Source organism: Biomphalaria glabrata, chromosome 12 (genome assembly GCF_947242115.1).
Source record: "Biomphalaria glabrata chromosome 12, xgBioGlab47.1, whole genome shotgun sequence".
Classification (NCBI taxonomy): Eukaryota; Metazoa; Mollusca; class Gastropoda; family Planorbidae; genus Biomphalaria; species Biomphalaria glabrata.
In genome coordinates, this window is record NC_074722.1 from 6,929,889 (window position 1) to 6,942,249 (window position 12,361).

Here is a 12,361-nt window from a genome sequence, read left to right on the forward strand (position 1 = left end):
CAAGCGTTTGGGTTTCTTGTTCGGGTGTATTCAATGTAGTTAAACAACAGCACAAAAATAACACACATCTATTTTAACAAGTGAAAAGATGTGGTCAACACTGATGAACAATGAATAATAAGTTTAATCCAATAAAAAGCCACAGTCAGAGTCTCTGTCAAAATAAACACGTCTTTACCCAAGAGAATCCTATTGCTAACTGAATTTCCAGTCTCTAACCCAAAATATCCCAAACATCACTAGTCCCGTTCAATATACGTCTCCTATGGTGCGTCTCTAACTAACTAATAATATAAACTAGGTGCCTAACAAAACCTAGGCTTGCTTTAATCTACGTATGTTTTACGTACTCTATATTTCCCATTGATACATTGAAGGATATGAGCTTAGATCAATTACCAGTCACCGGAGGTGAAAACAAGAAAAAAAAAAATTTTTAAGAAAATAAAGCTTATATCAAGTGTTATTGTGTCCGTTAGTTTGGATCAGTTATGAAATTAAATTTGTAATAGATCTAGATCCTGGGCCGGATTTAAGAACGGGCTGACAGGGCAAATAATCTATACTTATAGAGACTTACAGTGACAATACGTGCACTGCAGACACTCGACTGACACACCACAGACACAATACAGAAACATCCCAGAACCACAAACGATAAACTTCAATTTTTACACATACTCCTGACACACCACAGACACAATTGAGATACCACAGTCACACTATAGGCAAACATTGTACATACTCTAGACACAATATAGACAAAAATTGAGATACCACAGTGTCACGAGTCAAGTCTGTGACCTATTTCGACCAGTTTCTAGAAGCTCGAGTTCAAACCAGTGCAAGTGTCCAGCGTAAACAAGTTAATTTTAGGTATCCAATCAAAGAAAGAGGTTAAGGGAAAAAATAGCACACGTCAGCTTCTAGAAGGTCAAAGTTACTAAAATAATTATCTGAGAAGGTTCCATGATTCTGGAATGTACGATCAAAGAAAGTATAAATAAGGGGAAAGTCAGTTAGTCGGGGTCCTCGCATAGTAGTAGTTCTTGTAGAGCGATGGTCCTCGCTCAGTTCTTGATTAGTAATAAGTTTTGTGATTATTAGCGGGTCCATTAAGTAAAGTTTTAGTAGTTGAAGTTGAAGTTATACTAAGTGAAGTTTTATGTATCTTTAAGTTTTATTTATGAAGTGTTAAGTTGTTATTGAATTAAGAAGTTAATTTGATGTGAAAGTTGAAGAAGTTATTAAAGAAGTTTGAAGAAAATACAGAGAGATGTTTCTTTCTTCATTTCATTGAATTGTCAAGTTTAATCATATAATCCCCGGCAAGTGTGATGGTCATTTCATGTGAATTCATCAAATTATTAATACAATCTTTCGGCCAGTTCATCACATATATGGCACCTCCGATAAATAAGGCAAGGCATCGATGAATATATGCATCAGACAATAAAGGCGACATCGAAGAATAAAGTCGGCACATTCTAGCAAGTTCTACGAATTTCAAAGAAAAAGCCTCTAACGAATAATTCAAAGCCTCTCGTAACGACAAAGCCTCTTTCAGAAAACTTCAACAAGACATACATTCATTGCTACGAAAAGTATTTTATGATTGAAACTTCCAGTCAACAGGTCACATAATAGTTGGCAGAGAGAACGTCCTGCGGGAAAAATCTTCTATTTTAAGGTCAGTACCTTACATTTTACATTTACTAAGCTGTGAAAGCTATATCTACTAAGCTGTGAAGGCAACGTTACTAAAGCTAGTTGTCCACTAGTTTGTTTACAAATACTGACCACTTGCATTCCTTAGCGGAGACACCGATCGATATTTAAATAGGTCAGCCCTCTTTCACTTTTTACCTGTCCTACGTAGTCGCTGGTTCGCTGGCTAGATTCTGCTTGATGAGAGTGTTGGCAGAACATTTAAACACCTACATTTCTGATATCGTTAATTTAATACTATGGCGTCTCAAGCAGACTCATTTAAATTATATTTAAAATTAGCCAAGGACATTGGTATTCCACAAGAACATCAGTGGGAATGGTGTCAAAAGCAAATTAAAGAAGACAAAGAGGCAGAAGAAAGAAGACGTAAAGAAGAAAGAGAGGTAGAAGAAAGAAAACTTGAAAGAGAAGAAAAAAGACGACAAGAAGAAAAAGAGGAAGAAAAACAAAGAATTTTAAGAGAAGAAAAATTAAGGCAAGAGGAAAGAGAGGCAGAAGAAAGAAAACGTAAAGAAGAAAGAGAGGCTGAAGAAAGAAAATTTGAAAGAGAAGAAAAAAGACGACAAGAAGAAAAAGAGGAAGAAAAACAAAGAATTTTAAGAGAAGAAAAATTAAGGCAAGAGGAAAGAGAGGCAGAAGAAAGGAAACGTAAAGAGGACAGAGAGGCAGAAGAAAAAAGATTAGAAGTGGAAAAACTCAGACTTCAACTTCAGGAACAGGAGTTAAAATTTAAAAAAGAAAAAACAGAGGTTCAACCGACTTTACCTACTAGCAATGCTTTTGACAAGTATAAACCTTTATTTAAAATATTACCTTTTCAAGAAAATAAAGATAATATAGATTCGTATTTGATGAGGTTTGAGGAGTTAGCGAAAGCATCAGGCTTACCAGAAGACCAATATGCACACCATCTCTTGATTTTATTACAGGGTAAAGCATTAGATGTATGTGCACAAATACCATCTCATGAACAGCGTACTTATGCAGAAATAAAAGAAGCTTTACTAAGACAGTTTGGAGCTACGCAAAATGCTTATCGCAAGAATTTTTTTTTCGAAAGACCAAGGCAGGAAGATGATCCACAGTTGTTTGTCTCTGATATGGTAATGTGGTTTGATAGGTGGATATCTTTAGCCAATATTGATAGAACGTATGAAGCATTAAGAGACCACATATTGATTGATACCATTACTCACGCATATGCAGAAGATATCCAATCTTTCATAATCGAGAGAAATCCTAAAGATCTACAGACTCTAACAACAATAATACGTCAATATAAAACTGCCTATCCAAGTAAGCAAATTAGATCAGCAACCGATGAAAACTTTATTTGCTTTTCAAGAGATAACAGACCATTGCCATCTTTTCAGACCGACAAAACTTTAATATGTTATAAATGCAATACTAGAGGTCATTTCGCCTCACAATGTAGAGTGAAGGTCATAGAGTGCAGTTTTTGTCACATGAAAGGACATTTAGCAAAGGATTGCAGAAAGAAACATACTAGTATCAGTGACAGATCTAGTGACCAAGCATATTCGCAAAACAGATCATTAAATGTAAAGAATTCAACATATGGAAATAAGAAACAGGGTTTTACCAAAAACTCGAAGGCACATCACTCAACAATGACTGTTATCACTAAATCACAAGGACTTCAGTTTTATCCTGGATTAGTCGGTTCTCAAAGAGTACAGGTGTTACGAGACACAGGTAGCACTTCAGTTGTTATACGTGCAAATTTTGTGAGATCAAATCAATATACAGGCAATGAAATCGAAGCCACTGCTTTCAACGGCACTGTAAGTAAATTACCAGAAGCTTTGATACATATTACGACTCCATTTTTCAGTGGACATGTAGAAGCTTTAGTAGCTCAAAATCTACCTGTTGATCTCATAGTTGGTAATATACAGGGAGTGCGTGACTGTACTACACAAGATCTTATTGAATGGAACAATACAATAGAAATGAGTCAAGAATGCAATGTAGTAGTTACAAGGTCAATGCAAAAAGAAAAGGAAAGACTTGAAACTGAACATATTGAACACAAGAATTCTGATAAAGTTGTTCAAGAAAATAAAAATGATAAGAAGGCAAACCATTCGCATCTACAGACAAATGAACTTGAACAATTTCATAGCGAGGAATTTAAAGTTGAACAGAAAAATGATGAAACATTATTTAAAATGTTTAAAAAGGCTCAATCGAACATAAATCCACAAGAAAATAATGATCCTTATTTTAAAGAAGGACTACTTATGAAGAACAGTCAATACAAAAATAAAACTGTTGAGCAAATTATAGTTCCAAAAGTATACAGAAAGACCATTATTAATACAAGCCACGATGTACCGTTTGCTGGACATATGGGAGTTACCAAGACCAAGAAAAGAATACTTCAAGATTTTTACTGGCCAGGTATTACTAAAGATGTAAAGAAGCACATTAGTACCTGTCATATTTGTCAAATGAAAAGTCCAAAAGGTAACAAAATACAAGCGCCATTGCAGACAATGGAATTGACTGAGAAACCATTTCAAAAAGTAACAGTTGATTTAATTGGTCCAATGCCAATTGAATCCAGCAGAAATCACAAATATATTTTAACTTTAGTAGACACATGTACTAGATGGCCAGAAGCTATTCCGTTAGTCAATATTTCTGCAATTGATGTTACCAGAGCTTTATCTGAAATTTTTTCAAGGACAGGGTTACCTGAAGTTATACTTTCTGACCGAGGTAGTCAGTTTACAGCAGATATAACTAAGACATTTATGGAGATGTACAACATCAAAATGAAGTTTACAACACCATACCATCCTCAAAGCAACGGGCTTTGTGAACGGTTTAACAAAACATTGAAACAAATTATATCAAAAATAGCAAATGATAATCCGCAGAATTGGGATCTCCTTTTACCAGCTGCATTATTTGCTTATAGAGAAAGTATCCAAGACACCACAGGATTTTCTCCTTTTGAAATGTTATATGGAGCTAATCCAAGAGGTCCTATAACTACCTTCAAAGAATCACTACTTAAGTCAAACCATGATGCATCAGATAAGAAAAACGCATTTCAGCATGTTCTCAATACAAGAAATACAGTAATAAATGCATGTGAAATAGCTAAGGAAGCAACAGCCAAAGCTAATGCTGCAAGTCATAGAAGAATAAATGAACATAGAAAACTTAGGTACTTTGAACCAGGTGACAAAGTTAAATTATTATTACCTGATAAGAAAAATAAGTTCTTTATTAAATGGCAGGGTCCATTTACTATTTTAAGAAAAGTCACAGATGTAGATTATGAAATAAATATCAATAACAGAAACAAAGTGTTTCATATCAACATGCTACAGAAATACAACGAAGCTACTGATACAGAAGAAGAAGACGATGAACTTGAAAAACATATTTCATGCTTAGCGATTATTCCAGAAGAAAAAGAGGAGGATATGGATGAATTAGTAGTGCCAACTACAACTTCTAGACAGACTGAAACCTGGCATGCTGTCAAACTGGACAATTTATCATCACAGAGGAAAAAAGATATAATGAATCTACTCCAAGAGTATGCTGATATATTTACAGATGTTCCAGGAAAAACAACCATTATAAATCATGAAATCAAATTGACAAGTGACAAACCTACCAAGTCACGTCCATATCCACTACCTATTCATTATAGAGATTTCCTTCAGAAAGAAATCAATGATCTTTTAGAACAAGGCATAATTGAACACTCGAATTCACCTTATGCTGCTCCAATAGTGCTTGTAAAACGTTCACAGTCATCATCGCCAAGAATGTGTGTAGACTTTCGACAGTTAAATAAAATAACATGCCTTGATTCATATCCAATGCCTAATCCAGAGGATTTAATGTCACAGTTTTCTGGAGCTAAGTATTTTACGAAACTCGATTTGACAAGAGGATATTATCAAATACCTATGACACAGGATTCAAAACAATACACTGCTTTTACTACAGCCTTTGGCCTTTTTCAATATAATTACATGCCATTCGGTTTAGTAAATGCTAGCAGTACTTTTAACCGAGCAATTCATAGGATGTTCGGACAACGAAAAGACACAGTGTCCTATATTGACGACATATGTGTGTTTCATAATACATGGGAAGATCATATTAAAGGACTCAAAGAAATCTTCCAACAATTGAAAGACAATGGATTTACTGTAAAACCAAGCAAAGTTGAATTAGCAAAATCAGAAGTTACATTTTTAGGTTATAAAGTTGGAAACAATTCACTGAAAACACAGGACGATATTATTAAACGAATTTTGGACATTAAAATACCTCAAACAAAAAAGCAGGTTAGAAGTATATTAGGACTTTGTAATTTTTACAGATGCTTTATTCCAAATTACGCATCACTGACAACACTTCTTACTAACCTTACGAAGAAAGGACAATCTAACACGATTCCATGGTCACCAGAATTAGAAGAGACCATAAAGAAAATTAAGTATGCTTTTGCACAAGAATCCATTTTGAAATTACCAGACAAGAAGAAGCGGTTTTATCTTGCTACAGATGCTTCCTCATCGGCAATAGGAGCATGTCTAATGCAAGAATATGAAGGCATTCTACATCCTGTATTTTTTATAAACAGAAAACTATCTTCAGCAGAGACCAGATACTCGACCATAGAGCGAGAGTGCCTGGCGATTGTCTGGGCCATTTCAAAATTTAGCAGATACCTGTTGGGAGCACCTTTTACTTTACAGACAGATCATGCACCACTGGCATTTCTCAACTCTAAAAAAATGTCAAATAGTCGTCTGACACGATGGAGTTTGCAGTTAATGGACTATCAGTTTGATGTAAAGACTGTTCCAGGAAAATTGAATGTTTTTGCTGATACTTTGTCCAGATGTATTTAGATACTATACAATATATTGTTTATTGTTTAACTATATTTTGTTTTATGTTAGAAAAACAAATTTAATCATTTTTTATTCCATGTGTTTGTAGTTATTTTAATATTCAGATACTCTATCAACTCAAGTACCAGAGGAGATATAATGTATTATTCCGTTTTGTTAAATTTTGTTACTTTGACATCTTTTAGTTACACAAGTTGGGAAATGTTCATATTAATATATCAATTATTAATAATAAATGTATAGAACTAAGATGTATATTATCTAATATTAATTATATATGCTGAATCTGTACAACATTTTGAATTTTGTTTTATATTAATATGTTAACTTAATGAAACATTTTTTTTAATTTTTTTAGTTATGAGAGCAATTTTATCAATGTTTTAGGCATATGTTATATTGCTATTTTACGCATTTTATATTGCATAAAAAATGCTAAAAAGGCAAGGGGGTAATGTCACGAGTCAAGTCTGTGACCTATTTCGACCAGTTTCTAGAAGCTCGAGTTCAAACCAGTGCAAGTGTCCAGCGTAAACAAGTTAATTTTAGGTATCCAATCAAAGAAAGAGGTTAAGGGAAAAAATAGCACACGTCAGCTTCTAGAAGGTCAAAGTTACTAAAATAATTATCTGAGAAGGTTCCATGATTCTGGAATGTACGATCAAAGAAAGTATAAATAAGGGGAAAGTCAGTTAGTCGGGGTCCTCGCATAGTAGTAGTTCTTGTAGAGCGATGGTCCTCGCTCAGTTCTTGATTAGTAATAAGTTTTGTGATATTAGCGGGTCCATTAAGTAAAGTTTTAGTAGTTGAAGTTGAAGTTATACTAAGTGAAGTTTTATGTATCTTTAAGTTTTATTTATGAAGTGTTAAGTTGTTATTGAATTAAGAAGTTAATTTGATGTGAAAGTTGAAGAAGTTATTAAAGAAGTTTGAAGAAAATACAGAGAGATGTTTCTTTCTTCATTTCATTGAATTGTCAAGTTTAATCATATAATCCCCGGCAAGTGTGATGGTCATTTCATGTGAATTCATCAAATTATTAATACAATCTTTCGGCCAGTTCATCACAACAGTCACACTATAGGCAAACATTGTACACACTCTAGACACACCACAGACAAAAATTGAGATACCACAGTCACACTATAGGCAAACATTGTACACACTCTAGACACACCACAGACAAAATTGAGATACCACAGTCACACTATAGACAAACATTGTACATACTCTAGACACAATATAGACAAAAATTGAGATACCACAGTCACACTATAGGCAAACATTGTACACACTCTAGACACACCACAGACAAAAATTGAGATACAACAGTCACACTATAGACAAACATTGTACATACTCTAGACACAATATAGACAAAAATTGAGATACCACAGTCACACTATAGGCAAACATTGTACACACTCTAGACACACCACAGACAAAATTGAGATACCACAGTCACACTATAGACAAACATTGTACATACTCTAGACACAATATAGACAAAAATTGAGATACCACAGTCACACTATAGGCAAACATTGTACACACTCCAGACACACCACAGACAAAATTGAGATACAACAGTCACACTATAGACAAAATGTGTATCTACTCTAGACACAATATAGACGAAATAGATACGCACTACAGAAAGCTGCAATGACAGCTACTAAACATGCGTAAGTATCAGTAACATTTTATGATCTCTGGTGGCTGTAAACTTTTCTCACCAGAACCATCGCCTTGTTTTGGATTTTTTTTTGTTTGTTATGACGTTTTTCTAATGTGTGCACATTGTTTTTAATCTTGAGTCTTTTTGTTTCGCAGTTTTTGTCCAGCTTTGGCGGTCATTTCCCAGAACTTAAAGTTGAGTCACAATGTGGCAATATCCTTTAACTTTATCAACATGCTTGATTGATATTTTAGTAATAGCAACTAATTCATTGGGTCGACTTCTTACCGTGACTGACTCTCCTCTCTCTCCCCAGAGAATTGTAGGCCTACAGTCATTCAATTATGTGAAATAAGCAAAATGTAAACAATAAGGGGAAGAGCTCCACATTTGCATCTATATATCTTACGCTTACATATATCTCAATAATGTAGAAGTTATTTTTCTTTTTTTCGATATCAAACAAAATAATTAATAATCAATAATTAATTGATTGATTGGTTAATTTTTTAAATTGATTTAGTTAGGTACAATAAATAGTGGTTTAAAGCTTCAACTTGATCCGAGAATGGGTGTGGGAGAAATAATTCAATTGTCTTAGGGCAAAAAAAGCATACATATTTATCTATATATGTGGATACTGAAGGATTAATGTCCTTCGTTGGTATCTAACAAAAAAAATATAAAAAATTACCAGTAATAATTTTTTTTTCTGTTTTTTTTTTCGTGTCAGTAGCGGCCTTAGGTGGTGGCAAGTGGAGCGCCCCCCCCGCCCCCGGGCTCGGCGCCTGAGGGGGGCCCCGCGATTGGAGATTCCATTGTCATCGTCAACTTCGAAAACCAGATCAGTTTTGATAAACTAGGATATTTGATACGATATGATTTGATATGATACACATTATTATGTACGTTCTAAACATGGTATTTCTGGTTTTCTGTTTCGGTAAAGACAGGTTCTTAATACTTCCGTGGGAGTATTGTTTTTTAAAAACCTTTCCGCGAAAGTCTGATCTGCGAAAGTCAATGAACTACTGTAGCTTCACACTATGTTCTTGTTCTAGACCAAAGACCAAAGACAGAGCATTGTGTTTTTCTTGTACATTGTTTGGCACGATATCTACTGGAGGCCACTTAGCAAACAAAGACTGCTGCCACTGGAAGCATCTTGGTAATACACTTGGGCAGCACGATGTTTTTGTGAATCACGTGAAGTGTGTGTCAGCGTGGTTGGATTGAGCTCTGAGAATATCCAATGGTTATAATAAGGCTTGTCTTCGAGTCCGAAAATTAGTGAGGAATGCAGGATTTTCCATGACTGCGCAGCCCCAGCTGTGACCTACATATTTTGCCACATCCAAGGCAAGCATAACCATTGTCCGCAGGTGGTCGATTTAGATTTTCTTTTCGCCGTATGCGTCTGTCCTCGGCAGCGGATTTTCTTTTGGTCTCAAATGTGTATCCCCCGGCCTTTGTGAGTGACCCCAGCTGTCTCGTTCTAAAGCCGCATGCAACTCTTGCACTCTTCTATGTCAGCCAAGGCAAGTTGGCACCTAAGCTGGTCTTTGAAGCGTTTCCGTGGGGCGCCTCTGTTACGTCAACAACCTTTTAGCTCACCAAAAAAAAAGACTGCTTTTGGCACAGGTTCGTCTCCCATACGGGATACGTGCCCTGCCCAACGTAACTGTCGGACCATAAGAAGTCCATCTATACTGTCCATACCGGCGTTCGCAAGGACATCGCTGTTTGTAGTGCGGTCTAGCCACCGTATGTCCATGATGGAGCGCAAGCATCTTTGGTGAAAGCGCTCAAGTAGTCTTAGTTGCTTTCTGTATAGTGTCCATGTCTCTAATCCATATAGAAGGGTTGAGAAAACCACCTCCTGGTAGACATTGATTTTTGTAGGCAGGCGGAGCGATAATGGATACTATAACGCTAAATCAAATTACAAAAGAATAGCTGCATTGGCGCGCAGTCTTGACAGCAAGCATTTCTTGGGAGAACAGTTAAGCTTTATGCGTCAAACTGCGGTCAATGTTAGGCTTGGTTGAGTTGCTGGCCCATTCGACTCAACTGTCTTCAACTAATTAAGTACGTCGAGGCTCATGACCATTAAATCGGGAATAGGATTCAAAACGAGCTTATGGACCTGATGGCATCGGAAGTAAAAGAGAAAGTTGGTGATAAAATCAAACTTGCTAAATATCTTTTTTGTCATCCTTGACTGCAAGTCACAAGGAGCAGATGTCTCTTATATTTCATTTTGTGGTGGAAGTATCAGAGAGAAATTCAAGGAACAAAGAGTCAGACAAAGAGTCAGACAAAGAGTCAGACGGAAAAAAATAGAAACAACTTGATTTGGGAGTACAGACAAAGCAACATTTTCGCCAACAGCGTTAGAGGCGCGCGCAAGCCCGTTAGCGTGATGTGGTACGATATATATAGGGCCCCGATATGACACTTGTCAAGGGCCCCGCGCACTGCTAAGGCCGCCTCTGATTCGTATATTGTCTTCTACACTGAATAATTATCAAGGTTTCAACTGATCCAAGAATGGATGTGGGAGAAATAACTTCGAACTTTTTACGAGACAAAGTGAGTTTTATATATGCTTAGTAAAAAATCCAACAATATGAAACTCAACTGAAAGCAATATAAAAACAATAAAAAAATTTATAAAAGCACAATTTCGACCCCTTTTTCATTGATTAGCAACTTGGTTTCTTTTTCCGTAAAATTTCTATATTCGAAACTTAATTTTAATTTCATACATTTGTTGAAATCATAATGGAAAAACGATGGCATTCCGTATTACAGGAAATATAGTAGCAGACCGGAAGGTTCTCTAGTGTTTTTCTTAAAGGGACTCTAACAGAACCTTGTGTCGACTTGCTAACATTGGATGGAGATTCTTTGTTTTAAGTTTTTTTACAGTCAACAAATTATTGCCAATGACAAGGGAGACTATTTCAACGCCTTCCTATCTACCACGTTTGTCTGACCTCCATCAGGCCAAAACACGGTCACGTGTTGTTATTAAACATTCTTATCTCCCATATTTGTCTGTCGTCTGCTAGGTCAAATATCGGTAGATACTCGTGATTTAAATAGACCACACTGCCATGTTCAACTATTTGGTGAGTCGAATAGAAGGACACTGGTGAAATAGGAGATATGTTATTTACATGGGCAGTGAACTGACGAATTAAGGGAAACAGCTATCAAGAGACGCCAGCGGGATACAGATTGTTAAAAAAGGATTGTTTATTTTTTTAATTTAATTTTTTTTCTTTTTGATGATTTAATTGCGTCTTTAGTAAATGCATTGGAGGCGCGGTGGCTGAGGGACAAAGCGCTTGGCTACCGAACCGGGGTCCGGGGTTTGAATGCTGATGGAGACTGGGATTTTTAATTTCAGGATCTTCGGGCGCCTCTGAGTCCACCCAGCTCTAATGGGTACCTGACGTTAGTTGGGGAAAAGTAAAGGCGGTTGGTCGTTGTGCTGGCCACATGACACCCTTGTTAACCGTAGGCCACAGAAACAGATGACCTTTACATCATCTGCCCTATAGACCACAAGGTCTGAAAGGGGAACTTTACTTTTTTTTTTTTTTTTTTTTTTTTTTTTTTAGGAAATGCATTAAGTTCATAATAATATACATTTAAAAAAGTCTAAATGCTTTTTTATTTAGTCCTTTAGTAACTCCGACCATTTCAATGGAGCCATTCTCTGTTTTCGCTTCCCCCATTGACTTAATAAGTCGCTCTTAAGAACATTATCCGGGTTTATTGGTTTATTTTTACGAAACTTAACACAAATAAAGCCAAGAGACTGCAATGTCAGTTTGAAACAAAGAGCATGAATTCAAAATCTAAATATACAAAATTCAAACAGAAATTCTTATAACGAATACTAGTTGTTCTCCCCCTCCCTCTTTTTTTTTCGCTGCTAAAGTTACATGGGGTAACTCTAGTCCGACTTGTAGAAATAAAAGAGTGATCTTTCCTTCTTGGTATCCAGACTGTTGAGCCGTGAAGAGAA

At 35.9% G+C, this 12,361-nt stretch overlaps 1 protein-coding gene across 2 annotated transcripts in view; it reads left to right on the forward strand.

Annotated features, from left to right (window-relative positions):
- LOC106070839 (mitochondrial sodium/calcium exchanger protein-like) overlaps positions 1–12,361 on the forward strand; it is a 39,174-nt gene that overhangs the window by 8,429 nt on the left and 18,384 nt on the right. For both annotated transcript variants that reach the window (XM_056005575.1, XM_056005574.1), the window contains exon 5: positions 8,478–8,534. In XM_056005575.1, the coding sequence (XP_055861550.1) occupies positions 8,478–8,534 (57 nt within the window). The remainder of the gene's footprint in view (positions 1–8,477; positions 8,535–12,361) is intronic.